This window comes from Crotalus tigris, unplaced genomic scaffold (assembly GCF_016545835.1).
Source record: "Crotalus tigris isolate CLP2741 ecotype Arizona unplaced genomic scaffold, ASM1654583v1 scf7180000017933.3771270, whole genome shotgun sequence".
Classification (NCBI taxonomy): Eukaryota; Metazoa; Chordata; class Lepidosauria; order Squamata; family Viperidae; genus Crotalus; species Crotalus tigris.
Genome location: NW_024096726.1, coordinates 2,751,492 through 2,776,758, shown reverse-complemented (window position 1 = coordinate 2,776,758; position 25,267 = coordinate 2,751,492). Strand labels below are relative to the sequence as shown.

The 25,267-nt window shown below is 41.5% G+C and overlaps 1 protein-coding gene across 3 annotated transcripts in view; it reads left to right on the top strand.

Annotated features, from left to right (window-relative positions):
• Positions 1–25,267, top strand: part of CAB39 (calcium binding protein 39) — a 53,302-nt gene that overhangs the window by 21,899 nt on the left and 6,136 nt on the right. For all 3 annotated transcript variants that reach the window (XM_039344654.1, XM_039344653.1, XM_039344652.1), the window contains 5 exons: positions 8,021–8,179; positions 11,691–11,855; positions 20,350–20,468; positions 23,158–23,326; positions 24,111–24,170. In XM_039344654.1, coding sequence (XP_039200588.1) covers positions 8,066–8,179; positions 11,691–11,855; positions 20,350–20,468; positions 23,158–23,326; positions 24,111–24,170 — 627 coding nt within the window. In that variant the 5' untranslated portion in view covers positions 8,021–8,065. The remainder of the gene's footprint in view (positions 1–8,020; positions 8,180–11,690; positions 11,856–20,349; positions 20,469–23,157; positions 23,327–24,110; positions 24,171–25,267) is intronic.

Genomic DNA, 25,267 nt, shown 5'->3' with positions numbered 1-25,267 from the left:
AGATCAAAGTTACTTGTTTTGGGTTTACATGTATTACTGAATGAAAAACAATGCAAGGAACTGTATCTTTGCCAGTATTCTCACATGATCACCATGAATACTATCATTGTGTTAGCATTGTCATCTGCCAGTTAACATTTAAATCTAGATTAGTAGCTGATATTACTGTAGCTATTTAGTGGTATAAAATGTACATTTCTGCCCATCAATGTCAGAACATTTCAGCTTTAGGCTTGTTTATAGTTTAATTATATCATGTGTCTTGGATGCATCACAATTTGGAAATTTTATAATAGAAATAATTAGCTGTGAATTCATAGATTGAAGCTAATGTCCTTCATGATTTTAAAATACAACAAAGCATATCCAGTTCAATGTTATATTGATTATACATTCATTTTAGGTATAAATTATCAATTGTATTGTGTTTAAAAATCAATTAAAAAGGATAGTATAGTCTCAAGCTCTTAGAATGATGACATTGGGCTTTGACAGAATTTATGAAATCTCCCCACTCACCTGGGCAGGAGGTAGGCCCAAGATCTGTGGGTACCTAGCCAGGCCCAAAGGACCCAGTGGAGTGGGAAGGATAGGTGGGTGGGAGCAGTTGCCATCTCCCTGTGGTTGTTTGTAAGGACTGGCTAAGTGCCTGAATTTTCATCACATGACCATAGGGTACTACAGTGGCCATAACTTCTAGTGCAGATCATACAGGTATTCCTTGACTTACAACCGTAATTGGGTCCAGAGTTTCTATTGTTAAGCAAGGTAGTTGTTAAGTGAGTTGCATCCTATTTTACCATTTTTTTGCCCTGATTATTAAGTGACTCACTATAGCTGTTAAGTGAATCATGTAGCTGTTAAGCTGATCCAGCTTCCCTGATTGACTTTGCTTGTTGGAAGCTGATTGGGAAGGGGGATGAATGGTGATCACGTGTCCCTGGGGACACAACCATCATAAATACATGCTGGTTGCCTAGCACCCAAATTTGATCACCTGATCATCTGGATGCTGCAGTTGTTGTAAATGTGAGGACCTGTTGTAAGTCAGTTTTTTTTCAAGTGCTGTTCTAATTTTGAACTGGCTGAATGTCAAGAACTATATGTTCCTTTGTTCAGTATCATAGTAATTTTGAATGGTTGCTGAATGAATGATCCAGGACTAACTGTACGTTTACATTTCATTTTTCTAGCATTTTATTTTTGTGTTTCCTTCTTTTGACATTGTACAAAAGTTGCTGTCTAAATGGGGATCATATGACTAAACACAGAACCCCATTATTGCTACAATAGCTCTAAAGTAATTAACTCTTAGTTGTTTCATTATTACCCTTTCAATAGTTCTGTTTGTTAATTAATTCCGAACTACTAATTGTTCAAGTGAGGTTCCTAATTCTAATTTTATGAACCAAGCATATACATATTCCACTTACAACAGTTCAAAGTTACAGTGGCACAGGAAAAAGTGACTTAATGACCTTTTTTACACGACCATTGCAGCATCCCCAGGTCATGTGATCAAAATTGAGATACTTGACAACTGGCTCATATTTATTATGTTTGCAGTACCAGGGTCATGTAATCACTTTTGTAACCCGAGGAGCAAAGTCAATGGGAAAGACAAATTCACTGAACAACTGTGTTACTAGAAAAGTTGTAAAATGGGGCAAACGTACTTAACACATGTCTCACATAGCAACAGAAACTTTAGGCTCAATTCTGGTTGTAACTAGAGTACTAGCTGTATGTGAGTTTCAAAAATATATACTGTATAATATTATTGGTAGGAATAACACAGTGATGGCGAACCTTTTAGAGACTGTGCCCAAACTGCAACCCAAAACCCACTTATGCATCGATGAGTGCCGGGTAGGTGTGGCCCATTGGCTGGGTGTGGCCAACTGGGTGGGCGTGGCCAACTGGGTGGACGCGGCTGTGGTGGTAATGGCAGACTGGGTGGGACTAAAAAGTTCAATCAATCAATTCCAACTTTGCAAGATCTTTTTTTTCCCCACGAGAAGTTGAAATTAATTGAACCTTTTTTTTTTTTTTTTGCACATGGTGGCAGAGGACTAAAGCGAAAAGGTTTTATAAAACCCAGCTGAAGGCCTAGGACTGGGGCGACGACGCGCGTGCCCACAGAGAGGGCTCTGAGTGCTGCCTCTGGCACCCGTGACATAGGTTCGCCACCACTGGAATAACAGACAATCCTATAATGGACTGCTGAATAAAAGTCAGAACAAGAATATATAGTACACAGAACTTTTTTTTCACAATACTATGTAAACTTAGATTTATACCAGTAGTTCAACTTTAAACAAATTTCCAGAGCTCCTTAGTTTTGCTAACTTGGAAACTGAATCAGTATGAATATATAAACAAGCAGTATGTTGTTCCTTTCTATCACTGTATAATAATCTTACTTTAAAAGGCCATAAATGCATGTAAAATATTTGAAGGAATTATTGAAATGTGTAAATAGGTCTGAGGCGATTTTGGGACTCCTTGGCATGCTGCAACTTAGGGGTTTCTTGGCGTGCCACAGCTTTGGGCTGCAACCCCCCCCCCCCCGAGCCACAGCATGTAGCTGCAGCTGCCCCTGGAAGCCCCAGCTGTTCCAGCCCAGTCCTAGTCGCAGTCACTCTTGCTACCTTGCACTTCAAAGTACTTGCAGTCTGCTGCCTAACTGACCTTCATATGTTCTTGCTCCTGATGATGATGAGATGTGCCTGGCCACAGCTTTGTAAGGTATATGCTGGCCATATGAAGCCAACTTGCAAGGAAACTGCAATCTTAGGAAAATAGTCTTGTGCAGCCAATACCTATCTTGAAAAGGACTTGGTCAGCAGTGCGACAAGATGATGGAAGTCAACTATTAGGAGCCATTGTGCGCAGGTGCCATTGTGCGTAGGTAGCCGAAGGGAATAGATGGGGGGGAAGATGGGGGGAGTGGAAGCACCTTGGTGGTCCTAAGTGTGGATGTGGGTGTGGGCTAAAGGCCTGAATTTTGAGCACATTATTGCAAGGGCACTGCAGTGGCCTTTAACTTTGTGCATGGGTGGTAAGTCCTTTTGTTCAGCTCTGCCTTAACTTCAAATGGTTGCTAGACAAATGGTTTTAACTTGAGAACTATCTGTAGTTCTCAAAGCCAAATGCAGTCATTGTTTAGGAAAAATGCACTTTAATCTGTTATCTTCGATTGAAAGAAACTAGTTGATAGTGCAGTCCTATATGTGTATTCTCTTAAGTAAATGTGTTCATGTACTTACTCCTAAGTAATGAACAGCAACCTTAATTTAATATAGAAACGGTATACATCCCCTTCTTTCCAAACAACCCTCAGCTGGAGAAGTGCTAGAATCACGACTTCAGGGAAAATGGGAATTTGGGTAGGTGTCTGTGAAATTATGTTACTTTTTTAGAATAAACCTTTTGTTGGTATTTAAGTATTTTTCATCTGTTAAATTATTGATGATTATGAAATATGTTAAAACTGCAAAGTTATTTTTTCTTGATCTACCAACATTATATGACAGCACCACAGCATATTCTGAAAATATGCAAGCTTCAAAGATTTTATGTCACCAAGAAAAGTTATTTGAAATTTGATATTAGCTATCTCTTGGAATAAGATGGAGGATCTAAAGCAGGGATGCCAAACTTGCAACATCATGTGACATATCACAATGTATGGTGACTTTTTTTCCATTGCTGGCAATCGGGGGGGGGGTTCACCATGACGCATCCAGCCCGCGGGCCGGCAGTTTGACACCCCTGATCTAAAGCGATTAAATACTTAGTATGTATGGCAAAAGAGTTCATTGAGTTTTGTATTTTTTAGCTTTCAGGATGATTGGTCACTCCTGACTTGCCTTCCAAATGAAATCATACACAAAATATTATAGCCTGCAGGCAGTACTTGCTTTAAATTTTACAGTTGGAGAATTGGAAATGGACAGGAAATAAATTTACATTAACTCTTCTTTTTCAAAATTGTTCTGCATACGACAAAGAGGTAGGGAATCTGTGTATCATTTATTCTAAAATCCCAGCTATTTTGCTTTAATATCTGAGTATTAGCCAAAATAGCCATCCACTATTTGAATATGATTAAAATTTAGACTCTTGTATATGTTTATTTTTAGAAACTTTTTAATTAATTGTGGCTCTCTCTATCATACAAGTAGTCCTTGAGTTAATACCATTTGTTCAGCAACTGTTCAAAATTACAGCAGTGCTGAATGAATGTTACTTTTGCCCGGTCCTTGAAGTTGCAGCTTGTTGACCTCCTTGGAAGCAGCCCTCAGTTGGTTGCCATTGCAAAACCTTTGGAAATCTTCTGAGGTCTTCTGAAGCATGATAAAAATGGGGTGTGCTATTTGGAGAATAGTAGCAGTCAGATTTGGGAAGAAGGCCTGGTGCAGCCAACAGTTGCCTCGCGTAGGACTGGGCTGGCCTGGCCTCAGTAGCAGAAGACACCTATAGTCAGCTGGACACAATGGGACCTTGGAATATAGGGTAGCAGAGGCGATGGGACCTTCTCGGCTGCTGCTGCTGAGAAATACAGTTGTGCAGGGTGTTATTTTGCTTTCGTGTATTCTTAAATATCGCATAGCTCCTAATTCTTATTATATGTTTCCTTTCCCCGTAAAATAGATTAAGATTTTTTTTACAGCTTCTTGAATATTAATCACCCCTGTGCATGTTTTTGATTTGGCACTTCTCATCTGCTAACAAAAACATTACAGCTGTTTTGTCAAGTAGGTTTTCTTTTTATTTTGTCATTCATAAAAGACTTTTGGAATCTAAAACTAGTTGCTTAATAATTTATGAAAAATATTTGCAAATACAAACCACTTTGTGTGGTACTGGCATGTCTCATATAGTATTTGAGAAATAGCTAGTAACAGATGACTTGGAAGAGGTATTTTTCCAGGATTAAAAATGTTGTTTTAATTAGAATATTTAATGAAGATATTTTAATAATCATTTTGCTGTGAACAGTTTTCTATAACCCAATCATCTAAAGTTCAGGAATGTTTTTCTATATTCAAATATCTCTGCTTCTCAATTTCCCATTCATTTAGCCTTCATTTTAAATGATGTCTCTTAATATTTATTTATTTATTTATGAGACTTATATACCGCTTTAAGTACAAGCACTCTCTAAGCGGTGTACACCAGTAAGCAGTGTGTGTGTGTGTGTGTGTGTATACACACACACATACATACACATACACATACATACATTGCCCCCAACAATCTGGGTCCTCATTTTACCTACCCCGGAAGGATGGAAGGCTGAGTCAACCTTGAGCCGGTGAGATTTGAACCGCTGACCTGCTGAACACAGTCAGCTAAAGTGGCCTGCAGTACTGCACTCTAACTGCTGCGCCACCTCGGCTCATGATTTAATTATTTACATTGGTTTTTAACAATTCTTTTCTTCTACTCTATATTATTATATCATTTAAATTGCTCAATGGAATGGAATAGAGTAGACACATCAAACACAAGGCCCGCGGGCCATATCCGGCCCACAATTGGCCAATATTTGGCCCACGGAGATCTCATGGCGATGGCGAGGGACTGCACCCCACTGCCCTGGCTCTGGCCCTGCCCAGCCCGGCAGCCCCCAAGGCACATGCACTGGAGGCAATGAGCACACGGGGGCTGCTGTCGTCTGGCAGCAGGGAATGCATAGTCTGCTGTGAATACTGGGCATGTGATGTGTACCGCCGGATACACCTACTTGGTCCCATTTTTTTGTTTGGAGAATAGGTCGCCACTGGACGTGTCAGCCCCCTCAGTGTTGCTCTTGGCCCGCAGGTGGAGTGCATTCCCCTTGCGCACCTTGGTACCTGCCACAGCCATGGCTGCCAGCTGCTTTTGCAGGTCCATTAGGCCACTGCCCAGAGTTGCAGGCCCATCCAGCACAAAGGAGGCGAAGCAGTCAGCTAGGAAGCCCTGAGTAGTGGTGGTAGAGCACGCTCCAGGACAGCAGGCAAAAGGCCATCTCAAGCAGGGAAAGCCGGATCCCCATCGGTGCCATGACTGTCCAGCCCCAGCAGAGATGGGAGGAGATACGCAATCCTGGCTGGGCCTGGGCAGCCATGGCGCTGATGTGGATCCGGCTTTCCCTGCTTGGGATGGCCTTTAGCTTATTGGGCATGAGCATGCTCTACCACCTCTACTCTAGTTTCCTAGGTGGCTGCTTTGCCTCCTTTGTGCTGGGCGGGCCTGCTGTTCCGGGCGGGGGCAGCTTAATGGACCTGCACAAGCTTCTGGTGGCGCCAGGCCAAGGCAAGGCTGAGGTGCATGAGGGGAACAGGCTCCACATACAGGGCAAGGGCAAAATCTGCAAAGAGGCCAAGGAGATGACCAACAGTGATCTCTCCAACTCCAGGCAAAAACAGATGGGATGGAGTAGGTGCATCATGTGCCTCCCACCCCCTCACCTACCCTACTCTGCCTGCTGCTAGAAGGCTGGCCCGGTATTTGCAGAGTGTGCCAGTCGAGGGGCCGGCAGACCGTGGTTGCTGACGCACACCGTCAGCCCCCATGCACTCGCTGGCCTCTGTGTACGGGGGCTGATGGTGTCAGGCAGCAGCAGCCTCGGCCCATGCCTCACCTTGCCCCGTGGTAATAGCATCCTTGCCCTGCCCCTTGTTTTGCCTCACCACCCCGCAGAAGATTCTTGCCCACCGACCTACCCGCCAGAGACCCCCCCCTGGATCTCCCCCAACCCTGTCCAGCCCCCACAGGCATTCCCCCCCCATTGAGCAACAGTGAGGTGGTCACACCCACCCACTCAACTCTGACCACTGCAGCCACATCCACCCAGTGGGCCACATCTACCCGGCCCCCCTGAGGGCACCACAATGCTGATGTGGCCCTCAGTGAAATTGAGTTTGACACCCCTGGAATAGAGGCAGCCCACCAAACCTAATTCCTCTGGAAATGCTTGAATTCCACCTCCAAAAGCTCCAGCCAGCCTTAACCATGTTAGTTCATATTTGTGAGGACTAACTAAGCAATTACATTTTGCTTCCTGAGTACATTTCATGGGGCAACTACCGGTATGTTCCCTTAGCTTCACCAAGCTGTTTTTTGTAAATAGCCCTTTAGTTTTTTTTTAAAGGCTGTTTTTGTTCCCAGTCATAAAGTAACTTGAGGGATTAATTATTAAATAGCACTTTCACCTACTTGGATGCTGAGAAACTAATTAAATAAATTCAGGTTGAACTTGATTCCTGTGCCGATATCCTTACAGATAATATATCTTTTCAGCAACAGTATGGAAGTGATTTTCCATTGCCTTTTCCCAGAATGCCTCCAGACATGATATTCTCTGGAACTGTCTTGCTTAGTTAGTGATGAAGCCTGATCCTGCTTAGTTTCTAAAACAGATAAATTTTGAGTAGGAACTACCACCTGTATATTTTATAAAATTGAAAGAGTAAACTGCAAAAATTGTGTGGAACTGTTCTATACCAGCTGCTCCCCCCAAACCTTTTGGGTGTCAGGGACTGGTTCCATGGAGGGCTTTTTTTCTGTGGGCCAGGGAGAAATGGTTTTGCTTACTGCCTGTATCCTGCACATGCATGGATTGGGCTTCACTTGCTGGTGGGCTTTGGACTGGTGCCGTTCCACAGTTGGTTGGTTGGAGACCCCTCTTCTATAGAGATAATATTTTGCATATTTAAGATGGCTCTAATCTGTAGTTTAAAGCATTTGGTCTGCAGATGGTTTTTGGAAAGTTTATTGCCCAAAATATTAAAAAAGTCAGAACTGTTTTGTATCTGTAAGATATTAATTTGAAAATTAATTAATTTGGATAGGCTAAATTCTAATTTTTATAGAGATTGCTAACTTCTGTAGAACTAACCTTATACTGATATACTCCAGTGTATCTGTGGTAATTTGAAGCTGAAAATCTCAGGCTGAATTCTGCTTTTTTGTATCCAGGTGTTACATACTTTCTTTACTACTCTTAACTCTCTCCCTTCTTAATTTTTAGGTAAAAGAAGACTTCTAGAAGAAAAGACACTTGTCGTTTGCAAGCATGCCATTTCCCTTTGGCAAATCACACAAGTCTCCCGCAGACATAGTGAAGAATTTGAAAGAAAGTATGGCAGTTCTAGAAAAACAAGATATTTCTGACAAGAAGGTAGAAAAGGTAAAGTTTACATTTTCTTTTTATGGAACTGTCCTGGAGGGATTGTTTAACGGTACAAATTTTCCCAAGCATTTTTGTTAATCCTCAGCAGCAGTATCTGTTGTTTTATTTTTGGCAAATAATGATTATAACCTTTGTAGAAGGACATTACATGGAACATCGACTGCCGCTGAAGCTTTTCCAACTCTTACTAATTTGTTATCAGCATTATTTTAATAACATTTATATTTTTTCTTTGAAACTTTTCTCTGTTCCCATATAAACAAACAAAAACTTTCTTTACTTTCCCGTTTGCATTTTCACTGTCGCCTGATTTTCTTATAGTTTATATCCCACTGTTCATTAATCAATCATTACTCTTTTAATCTACCAGAATTCTTATTTGCCTAATCTATTTCTCAGTTGAAATGGTAACTTTATGATTTCAGAATTAAGAATTCAAATTATATAATTAAATGTTATTTAAATATTTTTATTGAATTGTTTTTAATTTTATATACATTTTATTATATTTGTTTTTTTATGTACACTGCCAAAAGTCACATGATTGAAACAGTATAAAATCTAATAAACTTCATTGAAATTTAAATTTACCATACTTTATAAAGTATGGATTGCCCACAGAACTTGTTGGGGCTAAGAAAACAATTTAAATGATTAAACTTATTTTCCTGCATATATGAAGCAGAGGAAATAACCAGAGGTCATTTTACTTTTTTGAATTTATAACTGAGAATGCAGTCATATAACAATATTGCACTCCCCTGACTTTCTAATCATAATTCAGTTAAAAATCTATACAACTGATGCATGTGTATAATTTTTATGCAGTGTAATTTCTTATGCAGTTTTCCTCAACATTTATTGAAAGAAGCCAAGAACAGTTTGAGTCTGTTAGTAAGAGACAAGCTAATATCCTGACTTGAACATAATAAGCAAAGGACAAGGTCTTTTTGTTTTTGGTTTAAATTATACACCTTGAAGGAGAAGCCTGTTCTTGGGATTTTGGGTGCAGAATCCTAAATAGTTGCATTTAGTAGCTGGTATATTAGGGTGACTTTTTGTCTGCTTCTGAATATATGTTGATCTAATTCTATCTTTTTGGTTAACCTCAGCATTTATTTTTAAATTGGCAATGTGCTTGTGGTGTGTATAATTACTCTTGATGCTATAAATAGTCAACTGTATGAACTTAATTAATAGTCTGTCTCCTCTTTCTGCCTGACATTTTTTTATCCTTCCAAGAGATTATGATAACTGTTTTTTTACATCCTCCAGACATCCAATATCTCATCACTAAGCCACCCTAATGTCCTGAAAATAATGCCCATTGGTCCTACCAGTCTGGTTTCCTTTCCCTTTCATAGAATCATAGGGCTGGAAGACACCTTGAAGGTCTTCTAGTTCAATCCCCTATCCAAAGCAGGTGTTCTGACAAATGTTTGTCGATCTTTTCTTGAAAACCTTTAGAGATGGAGCACCCACAACTCCGGAAGGCAAGCTGTTCCACTGATTAATCATTCTCAGTGTCAGAAAATTCTTTCTTATTTCCAGGTTGCATCTCCCTCTGATGAGCTTGAGCTTGCATCTATTGCTTCTTGTCCTACCCTTTGTACTATGGAGAATAAATTGTCATCGTCTTCCCTGTGACATCCCTTCAAGTAATGGAAGACTCGTGTCTTCCCTGAGCCTTATCTTCATTAGCCTAAACATACCTAGTTCTCACAACCATTCATTGTATAATTTAGACTTCAGAACCCTTATCATCATGGTTGCTCTCTTTTGCATTCTTTCTAGGGCCTCAGTATGTTTTGTGTCATGATGACCAGAACTGGATACAGTATTCCAAATGTGGCAATACTATAATTTCCCATGATCTTGATGCTATTCCTCTGTTGATGCAGCCTAGAACCAGCTTTTTTGGCAACTGCAGCACCCTGTTGACTCATACATAAGCTATGATCCACCTAGATCCCTCTCACAGCTACTACTGTTGAGCCAAATACTTATTCTATACTTATGTATTTGGTTTTCCTGCCTAAGTGCAGGATGTTATTTTTTCACCACTGAACTGCATCTTCTCGGATGGGCCAATGATCAATCTTTCAAGGTCCTTCTGAATCTTGAGCCTATCTTCTAAAAGTATTAGCAATTCCTCCCAGCTTGGTGTCGCCTATAAATTTGATTGAGTTCCCCTTCTGTTCCCTCATCTACATCATTTATGAAGATATTGAAGAGCACCGAGCCCAAAACAGAACTTTGATTCTGCCCACTTCATTCTTCTTTCCATGTAGATGTAGTTCCATTGAGGACTGCCTATTCTACATTGTTCTGTTTTGCCAAGAAGTAGTCTGTGGTTTACTTTGTCAAATGTCTTACTGAAGTCAAGGATACTATATCCATAGTATTTCCCTGATTCACTAATTTAGTCACTTAATTAAAGAAGTCAATAAAGCTTCTGTTTTTAGCAAACCCATGCTGGCTTTCAGTAATTGCGTTCTTCATTTCTAAATGCTCACATTTCTCTCTTTCTTTTCTGGAGTACTGAGCTTTGTGACAGGATATACCCAGCAAAACAGCTGGGAATATGCAAGCTTTTCCAATGTGACCATTTTGTGACATATGTATGACAATGTGTCAAAAACTAAATGTATTTAAGTGTGCGAAATAACTTGGCCCCCTGTTTTTTTTACAGACTATAACAGCCCAAAAAATAGTTAGCAAGCATGTTGTAAAAATATGTAAAATAGGGGTATTCTAATAGTCCAGAGAATCTTTTACAGGTTCCTAAATAAGAAACTTTATAATAAAAAAGGTGTGATTCGGACGTATTTTATGGGTTTTCAGAAAAAGAGGGTGGCCTAAATGAGATATCTTCAATTCCAGAATTGTTCAGCTTAATATCTGGGAGATCAAAGGTGCTTTTCCAAAAAGCAACTGGAATTTCTTGTTTTATTTTTCCTTGAAAAATTTTGCTTCTCATCTAAGAAGCTTCTTCAGTTCTGATGAAGATATTTTTACAGTGATAAGGATGCTCTACTGTTATGATAAATTACATCCCATAACTTTGGGATCTGATTATTTTTGCAGTGATTTAGTCATATTGAGTTTTGGGTGTTGCTAAATGAATTATTTTTGAAAAATTGGAAAGGTAGTAAGGATTTGATTCAAGAGATATATAACTTAATTGCTTTTGGAAATAGAGTGTTATCTATAAATCATACTATTTAATGACTAAATATATTTTTTACATTGATTTTATGATATTTTGTAATGTTAGTGAACTATCTTTTTAAATATAGAATGAGAAACTCCTTTGCAATTTGATATACATGCGTTATATTTCCCCTTCTGTTGTTTTTTTGTTATTTGCTTTTTTTTTGTTTTTTTTGTTTTGATCACATCTTTTTTCTTCAGTAAAGGTGTGTTAAGATAAATGAAAAAAAAGTAGTAAAATTAGTAAAGAAACGATTTTCAGCTTTAAAAGTAACTAGCCTTTTTCTTTGTGTAGGCTACCGAAGAAGTTTCAAAAAACCTAGTTGCCATGAAAGAAATCTTATATGGCACCAATGAAAAGGAACCTCAGACAGAAGCTGTAGCTCAGCTTGCTCAAGAACTATACAACAGCGGTCTTCTTAGCACCCTAGTAGCTGATCTACAACTCATTGATTTTGAGGTAGGAAAATATGTACTAATGATGATTTCAAATTTGAATTTCATCAAAAATAATTACCAGAATAGATTATTTTTTTCTAATCTCCATGCATGGAATGTGGGGAGAAATTGGGTTCCTGCTGGATTTATGGATTATTCCTTGCAGCTATTTTTTTTTTTGAAAACTAAACTAATTCATGACTGTAACAACTGAAAGAAACCACATTGATGTCTTTTTGGATAGAAAAGGATTTCTTCGTATATATAGTTGTATAAGATTATGAAACATACTCTGTCAACAAGAACTGACAGTGCCCTAGAACATTCCAGAGCTGACAAGTAATTTGCATAGTTGGGTATCCACTGAGGCCCATGGAAAGTTGAGGGATTCATACAAAAATAAAAAAGAAAAACTCCAGTAACAAGTTGAATGAATCTCTTTCCCAGAACCTGAATATGCCCATTAATTCCATATGGCTATTCTATAAATGGAAAAATAAAAACTGCTGAATAAGCTACCATTGTGGGAATGTGGTTTTCTCTCATTACCTACATTATTAGTTATTTGTAATTTTTATATAACAAACTATGTACTCTGCCTTTAGGGCAGGATGAAAAACATTGAGGGCAACTAGAGTTTTTTGATAAGCAAACCACCTTCCCTTCTCTGTATCACAAGTGACTTCTGTCTGAAGGCTCCCTGTGTTTCAGAAGCAGTAAGAACTGGAACATGTGAGAGAGAGAGGTCTAACTTGGAAATGAGGAATTTCATGACAATGAGAACAGTTAATCAGTGGAACAGCTTGCCTACCGGAGTTGTGGGTGCTCTACCGTTGGAGTTTTTTAAAAAAAATATTGGACAACCATTTGTCCAGGATGGTATAAGGACTCCTGCTTTGGGCAAGGGGTTGGACTAGAAGACCTCCGAGGTCCTTTCCAGCCCTATGATTCTATGAGGAACACGTGTTCAAAAACACATGTTAAATGGGAAGTGCAGAACCTGTTGACTAATTTTGAAGCCTGGCCTTTATCTTACTATTTTTATAGAATGAATTACATTTGTATAACCTAGTAATGGAATATATCTTTAGAGATGTGCATATATATATATATATTAAAATAGTTTTTTCTATCAAAAGGATGTTTATTCTTTTAGACTAAAATTTAACAATACATTTGATCTTCAGTAGCTTCTTGACAGATACAGAATATGATTATACGCTATCTCACTAAAGACAATTATTTTTTCTGTTTGCATCAAAAACATGGAACTTTTCTTCTTCAACACTTCCCGTGTAATATATGTGATTATCATCATTACAAAGTTACATCATTTAGAAATGGAAAATAGTTCAAATAAAGTGTTACTGTAGTTCATAATCACGTTTTTATGACAAATGCTGGCATTCATGATAAATCCAGAAAAAAAAAATCACAGGACTTGAGGCAGAGTTGGCTGGGCTATTGAATAATTTTTGATTATTGTGATATGCACTTTGAGGGAAGTGGTTTCTAGAAACGTTAGTCAAAGGGAAAAACTACTGCTGCTTTGAGTCAGTTTACAGTGGAATTACAAATATTTGTATTTGGACTGTAGTCAGTCAGTGCCTCCTGTCTTCCTACAGAAGTATATTTTGCAGCATTTATTCCTGTAGTCTCATCTCTGTCCCCTTAGTAATATAACTAACAAGTTATATAACCAACAACCAAAAAAATTAATAAAATATTTGCATTCTTTCCTCCTGTGAATAAATACAATGAAATACTAAGAAATCTAAATAATGTGTGTAAAAGGAGGAGAATCACAGAAAATGATTCATTATAATCAGCTGTTGTATTGTCTGTGTGTATAGAATAGAGAGTTGTGGTACATACAAACATTTGTGATTGGCTGATTCTTTCAAAGGGATTAGAAACATTCTCCAGCACTGGAGATGGATAATCCACGCAGTGGGTTGAGACTGTATTCCTGGCCAATCAGATCAGTCAGCCAAAGTTGCCACGCCCTGTCCTGGACCATGATTCTCCAGTCTTGACTGATCTGGCCACACAAAAAGACATACAACTTTGGCTCCTGGGCAGGTATAGTTCCTTTCCATTGGGGGGGATTTTCTTCTAGTAGCTGAAATTGCTTAGTTTAAAAGTTAATTAGAGATAATTTAATTCAATTTAATTGATTACTCAAAAATTTCCTAGCTAAATTGTAAGACTCAGGAAGTCAGATTCCCTACAGGGGAAACCACCCCCACTTAAAAGGGGAAATCCCTAACTCCCCTCCCTAACCCAAACCCCAACCACCTTCCAGCAGCCGCCTTAAACAAACGAGGAGGCTCGTGCAACTCCTCGCGTTAAAAAGAAAGAAAGAAAAACAGAAAGGCAGGCAATTAGCGAGGGGAGCGAAGGACAAAGGGGACGCATGCTGGGAGGGAGATTGATTAAGGGAAACAGCTGGCGTGCGAAGGAGCAGTCTCTTTCACTCACCAGGCTGCTCAGGATTTTTAAACAAGGCGCCATTGTCTGCACAGCTGGGAGCACGCGCGGCTCTTTGTTACAACCGCACGTGGCACAGGCAGCCTTTTTAGCACAGGCGCAATAATCTCCTGCTCCTTTTAACACATGCACAGTAGTCTCCTGGCAGCGGCGGCCATATTTTTGTCCAAACAGGGGATCTAAGGCTCCATGTGAAGCATAGGTTCAGCCGCTGGAGTGAATTAATAGGCAAGCAGTACTGGGGTACTAAAGCATCTATTATTCATTCAGAGACATTCAAATCAGACACATAGCTGCGGGTTCCAGGACTTGGTGTCTTCAATTTAAAGTAAATAAGAACCTTTCATAGCTAACTGTGTTTAGTTGCCTTTGGCTCTTTCCGGACTTCGGGTCCCCCATTAGTGGCCCGTACGCGTCTGGATTTAGTGGTGGGTTCCAGGCATCCCCAGTCGCGTGCCTGTCCTTACCCACCATAGTCAAGCCGGGTTCCAGGCATTCCCATTACCGTGCCTGTTCTTATCCATGCACAGTGACTAACTCTGACAATTTTGCAGAGTCTGCTCCTGAGTTCCAGACGCCCCCAGTAGTGCGCCTGTCCTTACTCAAAGTTGGAGCTCTCCTACTACCTGGGTCCCCCCTATCGCGGCCCGGTGTTAGTGGAGAATGGAGGAAGCAATCATTCCCTCCACTGGAGCCCCGCCTTCATCCTCTGGAGCACCTGCTTCAGAGGATTCGGAATCCTCTGCAGCCCCTAGAAAGGCTGCAAGGAAGTCATCAAAGAAGGCTGACAAATAGGCAATCAGAAGACACCAAGCCCTAGAAAAAGAGTTCAACAGAGCCCAGAAAAGGGCCAGAATTGAAAATAGGCAGAATGGGGGGATAGGTCCTGATCTACCGCTGGGTCTTCCTTCATCCCCATGGGCCATTTGGTCATTAGGGAACTCATCACAGTCCCAAACAGAGGATGGGATAGGCGAATTCTCATCGCTCTCCCGATCCACCTCCCCACGGAGGTTACAGGAAACCCCGAGGACCATGCTAACCATAGCACCTGCAGGGTCGCAGGCAATGGTTACTCCTCCTGCATTGACGGGGGATCTGCTAGCTACCCTAATAGCGCAGGCAGTGGACCGTGCATTTGAGGCCAGGGCTCAAACTTCCAAAGCCAAGCCTCTAGGACTTAGAACGAGGCATCGGGAGGAAACGGAGGACCATCAGGACCTCTCCTCCTTCTCAGACTCGTCAGTCTCCGAGGAAGATTACCTGGACCAGCCAGGTACGTCACAAGGGATTCAAATGTCTGAGGAAGAGGAGGACACCTCACCTCAAGGGCCGTCCTTCAGCGGCCTGTTTAACCCTTCTCTTTTTGTTACCATTCTGCGCAAGGCTGAGGCCACAGCCCATCTGGGGCATGGGACACCAGCGGAGCCTGTCACAGTTGACACGGAGGCTGAGCCGACGTTCGCCGAAAAGGTAACCACTCAACACTGCATACCATGCCCGACCATGTTCCTAAACACAATAAGGAAACAGTGGGCAGCGCCAACCTCCCTACCGCTTCCTAGCAATGCGGAGAGGAAGCTATTTAACGTAGCAAGGGAGCTAGAGGGAACATTGGAGGTGCCGATGGTGGACGAACCCATAGGTCTCCTGATATCGGACATGGCCATATCAGGAGATTTTGCTGAGGCTCTTAAAGCCGAGGACCGAAAGAGTGAGTCCAACTATAGGAGAACGCACCAGGCAATAGCTTGGGCTACCAGGGCGACTACCTCCGCGTCCTTTTTCACCAGAGCCACACTTTGTTGGCTCCGTGAGTTACAGGGCCGGGTTCCCATGGAGGATATACGCACTCACCAGGAACTCAGCAAAATGGTAGCGGTCACGGAATATGCGTCGGACGCGACACTTTTAGCGACCAGGTTTTCAGCCAAGGCAATGGCGGCAAACAACACGAGCAGGCGCATCCTCTGGCTAAAGAACTGGCAGGCGGATATCAAATCCAAGTGGAAATTGGCTTCGGCTCCGTACCAAGGGGCAAAGCTGTTTGGTGAGGCACTAACGCCATACCTTACAGAGAACAAGGACAAGCGCAAGGTCCTTAAACACATGCTTAAAAGGCAGGACAAGAGACCCGGCTCCTGGGGAAGGAAACAATCCTTTCGTACGGAAGCCAGGGTCAACTACTTTCAAAATTCCCAACCCTTCCAAGCTAGACAGGATAGGGAAAGACAGGGGGACAGACAGAACACAAGACATAGGCAAACGCAGGGAAGACGGCCCTTTCGGGGGAACAACCGCCCCTTCCGCCGTACCAGATGACTCCCACCCAGACCTTCCCATAGGGGGCAGACTAGCAGGGTTTGCTCCCCAGTGGGAAGAGACCACCACGGACGTATGGGTCAGGAACACCATACATCATGGTCTATCTCTAGAATTTCTCTCAAAGCCCCCAAACCGCTTCCGCCCGTGCCCCTGTCCCACAAACCCAACAAAGAGAAGGCTCATGAACGAGGCCGTTCAGCACCTTCTAAACATACGGGCCGTAGAGCCGGTGCCTATGAACCAGAGAGACCAGGGGTTTTATTCTATCCTCTTCGTGGTCCCAAAACCCTCGGGGGGTTGGAGAGCCGTTCTGGATTTAAAAAGGCTAAATTTCTACATAAAATACCGCAAATTCAAAATGCAGACACTACGCTCCATCCTTGGAAGCGTAAGGAAAGGGGATTTTCTGGCATCGATCGACCTCACGGAGGCATACTTGCACATCCCTATCTCTCTGGCTCACCGCCGCTTTCTACGGTTTGCCTACAGGGGGCACCATTTTCAATACAGGGCACTTCCATTCGGCCTGTCATCAGCGCCCAGGGTGTTCACCAAGATTCTGGCGGTTCTGGCAGCACACCTAAGAAACGTACCAGTCAGAGTCCAGTGCTACCTGGACGATATTCTAATCCAGTCATCGTCCGCCTAGCAGTCTCGGGCGGACCTAAAATTAGTGATAAAACTGCTGCAGGACCACGGCTTCTCGGTGAACTTTCCAAAGAGCCATCTAACCCCAACTACGAGAATACTCCATCTGGGAGCGGTCATAGACACAAAGGAGTGCAAGGTGTACCTATCACAGGAACGCCTCAGCAGCATAAAGAAAGCCGTAAAACAGGTAAGCCGCGGTCAGTCAGTGACGCTGGTCTGCCTCTCCCAGCTGCTAGGGAAGATGATATCGACCATAGCAATAGTTCCTTGGGCAAGGCTGCACTCAAGAGAACTGCAATGGTTCATGCTCCCGTTTCAGAGACAGCAAATCAGTGCATCCCGGAAGAAGGTAGGCATACCTCTGAGAGTACGACACTCCCTCAGGTGGTGGCTATCTCCAGCTCCCCTCAGGGGGTCCCCCTTCAGGGAACCAGACAGAGTAGTAGTCACAACAGATGCGAGCTTATTCGGCTGGGGAGGCCACTTGGGGACCAAGTGGACACAGGGCCGCTGGTCAGCGGTGGATCTCCGACACAACATAAACTGGCTCGAGCTGCGGGCTATTCACCTAGCGTTAAGGCATTTTCACAGCAGCATAAAAGGCAGGCACGTACTGGTCCTGACGGACAACGTGACAGCCAAGGCCCACATAAACCGTCAGGGGGGCACACACTCTCGCTCGCTCTCGGCCGAGGCCCTCCTACTGGGGGCCTGGGCGGAACAAAATCTGGCCTCCATAAAGGCCGACCACATATCGGGGGAGGCAAACATCCAAGCAGATCTGTTGAGCAGATCAACAATAGATCACTCGGAGTGGCAACTACACCCGAGGATCTTCAGGGAGATCTGTCACTGCTTCGGGCTTCCCCAGGTGGACCTTTTTGCCTCTCCTTCCAATGCCCACCTAACTCGCTTCTTCTCCCGATTCCCATCCAGGGGAGCAGAGCAGACGGACGCATTACGGAGCCCATGGCCAAGGGGACTCCTGTACGCGTTTCCACCCTTACCTCTCCTTCCGGCGGTAGTATGCAAGATTCTGCGGGAAAGGGCCGAGGTAATCCTTGTGGCCCCTTATTGGCCAAGGAGACCTTGGTTCGCAGACTTGAGGAGTCTCTCCCGCACGAATCCATGGCGGATTCCTCCGGAGAGGATCTCCCTCAAGCAGGGGGAGATCTCCCACCCAGAGCCACAATGGCTACAACTAGCCGTCTGGCTCTTGAACGGTCAATTTTAGCCAAGGGGGCTTGCTCACAGGGTGTAATTAGGGTCATACAGGCATCAAGGCGCCCCTCCACGAACCGTATCTACGAGGCCACGTGGAGAAGCTTCCAATCATGGTGCTCTAAACAGGAATTGTTACTCGAAGGGATCACAATTCCCAAGATCCTAGAATTTTTACTAGATGGCCTAGAGAGGGACCTCTCGCCAAACACACTGCGCAGGCAAATCGCCGCCCTCTCAACTATACTTTCTGCCAGCCCCGGTGAATCCTTGGGCAAGCATCCCTTAATACGATCCTTCCTCAAGGGGGCTGCGAACATCAGACCGCCAACCGTGCACAGGTATCCATCGTGGGAACTACCACGAGTACTACAAGCTCTTACCAGAGCGCCCTTCGAACCACTCAAAACATGTGACATTCGCTACCTGACCCATAAGGTAGCATTCTTAGTAGCTATCACGTCAGCTCGACGGATATCCGAGTTAGCTTCTCTCTCAACGAGGAAGGACCTGTGTCATTTTCACAGGGACAAGGTAGTCCTAAGAATAGACCCTTCATTCATTCCAAAGGTCAACTCCTTTTTTCACAGATCACAGGAAATAGTCCTACCAGACTTCTGTCCAAACCCAGCTCATCCCCTGGAGCAACAATGGCACACCTTGGACGTACGAAGGGCACTAAGACATTACATTTCGCGCACAGCGGAATTCCGACGCTCGGAAGCGCTTTTCATATCCTTCCACCCCGCTACTAGGGGCCGGAAGGTCTCGTCCTCTACCATCGGTAGGTGGATTAGGGCATGCATCACTGGGGCATACCAGGCGGAGTCCTTGCAAGTCCCCAAGCATATCACGGCCCACTCCACAAGGAGTGCTGCCACCTCAGCAGCATGGGCCATGCAGGCTTCTATTGAAGAGGTATGCAGGGCAGCCACTTGGGCCTCGCCCTCTCCATTCATTCGCTATTACAAAATCGACAAGTACTCCTCTGCAGAGGCCTCCTTCGGTAGGATGGTTGTCCAGCAGGTTCTAGACCAAAGTTACACACGGGACCAGTCTATTCCCCAACCCAAGGGACAATAGGCTTTGGTATGTCCCACTGCGTGGATTATCCATCTCCAGTGCTGGAGAAGGGGCGTTGACTTACCTGAACGCCTTTTCTCAGCACGGAGATGGATAATCCACACCCACCCTTATAGACTAGGATAATAAGGTATATTTAGTGGAGCCAAAACGTCTTACTGTCAGTCAATGACTGCGCTCGAGTCAAGACTGGAGAATCATGGTCCAGGACAGGGCGTGGCAACTTTGGCTGACTGATCTGATTGGCCAGGAATACAGTCTCAACCCACTGCGTGGATTATCCATCTCCGTGCTGAGAAAAGGCGTTCAGGTAAGTCAACGCCCCTTCTATTTTGACATGCTAATAATAAATTCAGAGCTAGTCAAGATGAACAAGGGGTAAACTATGATGGCTGGAGAAGTTGGGTTCTTGGTGGCAAAGAGAAATTTTCTTCTGTAACTTCAGAATGTAAATATACAGTCATAGGTGCAGTTGAAAGCAGTAGTTAAAAACTTTTATTGTAGGATAAAATAAAATCCTGCACAGGGAAATTAGTTTTGGTAAAATTAGGCAATAAAAAGCTGATATATGTTTGTGAGTGTAAACTAATTATATTTGCTATTCAATAGAGAATAAAAATATATATTTATATTTATAAAATATATATTTTATAAAAATAGTTATAAAACACAAGTCCTTCGATTGAATCAATCAGTTTGTCTTTAAAACATAACCAACATAACATCCTAGTTTGTATTTTTGATAGGGCAAAAAGGACGTGGCTCAAATATTTAACAATATTCTGAGAAGACAAATTGGTACTAGAACACCCACAGTTGAATACATCTGCACTCAGCAAAATATATTGTTCATGCTGTTAAAAGGGTATGTATTATATTGTAAATATGAAATGATTGTTGTTTTGCTGATATAAAACTAGTTTACATTTAATTATTTTCTACCTGGGTAGGGCTATAGTATCTATACCTTAATAATTAGTTGTATAAACTTGACAATTACTTTATAATTGTAATTATAACGTGTCAACTAGTTTGTAGACCTAAAGAACTGCTGGTATTCCTGTAATTATCTGCAGTGGCAGGAAAATTCTGAACTTCAATTACTTGTTAAAGGACCTCCTATCCTGCCCCCGCCCCCCAAAAGCCCATTTCAACCAAATTTCATCTATGGACCCTTCCAATAGTCTTGTTAGCACAGAGGTTCCCAATCTTTTGGACACCAGAGACCAGTTCTGTGGAGTGAGGTTTTTCCACGGACTAGACAAGGTGTGGTTTTGTGTGCTGCCTGCATCCCATGGATGGGGCTTTGCTTGTTTGTGCAGATCGGTTGCTGGAATGCTGTGGCCTGGTACTGGTCCATGGATCAGGGGTTGGGGATCCCTGTGTTAGCATAACAATAAGAAGTTTGAAAAGTTTTGCATCTGCTGGTTGTTAACCACAATTTATTATGTCATCTTAACTCTGGGCAAACTACTATTAAGTTTAATTAGTGGAAATGAGCCTTGTTTCAATAAACCATAATGACAGAACGGGATATTATACTAAATTAAAACTAATGTGACATGCAAACATACCAGCAACATGTTTTCAACTTAACTTCCAGTTTCCCTGCAAGATAGAGGAATTAAAACCTGTACTTCTATGAAATTCTTACCACGTTAACTGTAGCCTAGCATTATTATTTTTAATAATAATGTTTTAGAAACAAATCTACTATATTTTAATGAAGAGAAGGATGAGGGGGGACATGATAGCAGTGTTCAAATATCTCAGGAGTTGCCACAAAGAAGAGGGAGTCAAGCTATTCTCCAAAGCACTTGAAGGCAGGACAACAATGGATGGAAACTAACCAAAGAGTTAGTTTGACTCAAAGCAACCTAGAACTAAGGAGAAATTTCCTGACTGTTAGAACAATTAACCAGTGGAACAACCTGCGTCCAGAAGCTGTGAATGCTGCAATACTGGAAGTCTTTAAGAAGAGAGTGGACAACCATTTGTCTGAAATGGTATAGGGTTTTCTGCCTGAGCAGGGGGTTGGACTAGATGACCTCCAAGGTCCTTTCCAACTTTATTATTATTATTATTATTACTACTACTACTACTACCACTACTACTACTACTACTACTACTACTACTACTACTACTACTATATGGAAGGTACATTTAAGATTTCTCTGAAAGGCATTAGTCAAATATCCCTGCAGAAGAATACTAATAAGTGTCTTATTTTAAAAATAAGCTTCCTGTTCTTTTAATGTGTCTTCATAAGTAGCCTTTAAGCGTGGAATTGTTCTCATTATTTTGTTTATGGGTTTTAATTTTGTAATTGTTTGCATATTTTGTCACCTTGCTATGGAAATTGGCCCTTAAACATTGAATGTTTGCTTATCATTCATGAAGTAGACTGAAGTCTTCCTGCACAATGTGCTCTGTGTCTCTTGATATACAATTCATAGCCTTGTAGCAATGAAGAATTATTGGTTCAGTTTTCTCAAATAAAGAACAACTCATTGTGTATGTTCCCCACCAGATTGCTATTTCCTCTGCTTGTATCGTGCATTATTATATTGGAGCATCATGCTTCATTTGTGTTCACAATCACAAACAAACGTGAAACCTTTCAACAAATTAATAGTGAAGTATTGTTGCTGTTTAGCACAGAGGAATATTTATAATTTATAATTGTTTTTCCCCACGTTTGGGGGAAATGAAATCCCTTCCTGTCATTTAAAAAAGTTAAGTAATGCGAGAAATAACAAAATAGAAAAGTTTGTAAACAGAAAAGTACTTATTTCTTTTGACCATTGTTTGCTTCTTACTCAGCACATGAACAACAAACACAATGCATTCAAAACTTGCAAAATGTTGCTTATTCCTTCAAACTCAGCAAATAAATAATACACTAAAATTCCACCAAATTTTAAGGTCATATAGTTAAACTGTAAATTACTTAGGACTTTGCCAGTAAAATCAACACTTGTTTAATGAAAGTCTGAATATTATTCAGAGTATGATGGTAATATTCCTGGAATTCCATTTATGAAAGCATTTTGAAATCTCATTCTGCTTTATAGGGACTTCTGATATGAATGTAAAAATAGCAAGTCTTTGGATGCCATTGGCGCCTCTCGGTTCTTCTTTAAATTCCCACTGAAGCCCCTAGCAGTTGGCAAATCCCTTCCCTTGCACAGAGTCCTTTGAACTTTATGTACACTCTTGGGGGGGGGGGAGGCGAGATAGCTTTGCTAAAAGAAAAAAGACCTTGGCAAATGCAGTGGAGAGTAAGCTAGCATTAAGTCAGCAAAAGATGAAAGAGAGAAAAGTGGAGGGGAAAGCACACATACCTGTATAGAAAAGCGGGATACATGAACCATTTTTTACCCAGAATGTTTTTTTTCTCCTTCCAAGCTTATCTGAACATAGAGACATTCATGCAGTAGAAGTGTATCAATAAATACGAACTTAAATTTTTAGGAGGCAATTTAGAACATACATTTATAATCTGCTCTGAATGTATGCCTTTTTTGTTGATACTATATTTCTTACCTAAACAGGTATGAATCTCCAGAAATTGCTCTGAATTGCGGAATCATGTTAAGAGAATGCATCAGACATGAACCACTAGCGAAAATAATCTTGTGGTCAGAACAGTTTTATGACTTCTTCAGATATGTGGAAATGTCAACATTTGACATTGCTTCAGATGCATTTGCCACTTTCAAGGTTGTATTGTTTATATTCGACAATAGTTAAAAATTTATATCATGACTGCTCAAATTCATTTTGGAAAATATATCAAAGAATCAATTAGAGAGCCACAAAATAACATTATTAAAATTACAGAAATAATACCAGTATTAAAATGTACATCAATCTTTTACCAAAGAGATAAACAACAGTGTATAGCTTTTCAGCTGTTGAATTCTAGAAACATAATGATGAAGGTTAATACAAACTTAGTAATATTGGGGTGGGGCTGCAGGTTCTCCATCTCTGCTGAAATAAAAATTGCACAAAAATTGCGATTGCATAGTTTTCTTGAAAATAGACGTAAGCTTAACTGAGTTATGTGGCATATGAATAATTAAATGGAAAAGAATACAGGTAGTCCTCGACTTACAACAATTCATTTAGTAACCATTCAAAGTTACTGGAAAAAGTGACTTAAGACCATTTTTCACAAACCGTTGGAGCATCCCCATGGTCACGATCAAAATTCAGACGCTTGGCAGCTTTCATATTTATGACAGTTCCAATGTCCTGGGGTCATGTGATCACCTTTTGCGATCTTCTGACAAGTAAAGTCAGTGGGGAAGCCAGATTCACTTAACAAATTGTAAAATGGGGCAAAACTCACTTAACTAATATCTCACTTAGCAACAGAATGTTGGGCTCAGTTGTGATCGTGAGGACGAGCTGTATTGTTAAAAATTGTTTCAGATATCCTGAAATTATAGAAAAGGAGAGGAATTATCTTTTAAATAACAGTGTATTTTCTTATTTCAAGGATTTACTTACAAGGCACAAATTGCTAAGTGCAGAATTTTTGGAACAGCATTATGATAGGGTATGTATTTTTATTTCTTTGTTATAATTTCTTTCAACTATCAGAATAATCATCACATTATGAGAGTAAAAAACATTTCTTGTCCAGCTAAATATCTATGAATAAAATTGTTTTTGTAAGAAGCAAACAACATACTCTCACTGTGTTGCCGTTCCTGATAGTGATGCTAATCAGAGAAGTACATATGACAACCTTGCTCCATCTACTGGCCATAGCTAATGATAAAAATATAGAGTTGACTGTTTATAATCTCAAGTACCGTATATTCCAGCGTATAAGACGACTGGGCGTATAAGACGACCCCCAACTTTTCCAGTTAAAATATAGAGTTTGGGCTATACTCGCCGTATAAGACTACCCCTCTTCCAATGCACACCAAATAAAAATTAAAAAACATCAGATTTGATTTCAATATGGTAATTTTAATTCAAATGCTTATGATATACAGGTACTTAGCAGGAAAACTGTCATTTATAAACATATAAACATGTTTATATGTTTATAAATAAATATTTTATATTTATATAAATAAACATTTATATAAACATAGCTGGCTCAGGAATTCTGGGAGTTGAAGTCCATGAGTCATAAAAGAGCCAAGTTTGCCTACCCCTGTATAGGCCCTAGGGAAAAAGTGGACAAGCTAATTCCATGAGGGAGGAGGGAAAGGGAGCGCAGTTTCTGAGTTCTCATTGGCCACTTGTAAGCCCAAATGAGTAGCTCAGGGTGTGTGCGTGCGCGTGTAGGCATGCGTGTGACTCCCCGGGTCCCTTCCATTGCCCTCCCCCCAGTAGCAAGCTTTGGCTTAGAGCAAGCAGGCTGCACACAGGGATCTCCTCCTCTCAGTCTTCCACCCTGCGAATCCTCCACAGCCTCCCTGAGCCAAGTGAGCAGAAAGCCTGCCTGTTTGTCAAAGGCTCTGCCTTGTCAATCACACACACACCTTGATGAAAATTGCCCTGCCTGCAAAAGGACTTCTCAGCAGTTTTTTAAAGCAACACTACCAAGAATGAAATTGGCGACAGCCAAAATGTTTAGGGAAGAAGGAAAGGAAGCAGTTAATAAACCGAGTAAGAAAGGCATTCGCCCTTCGAAAA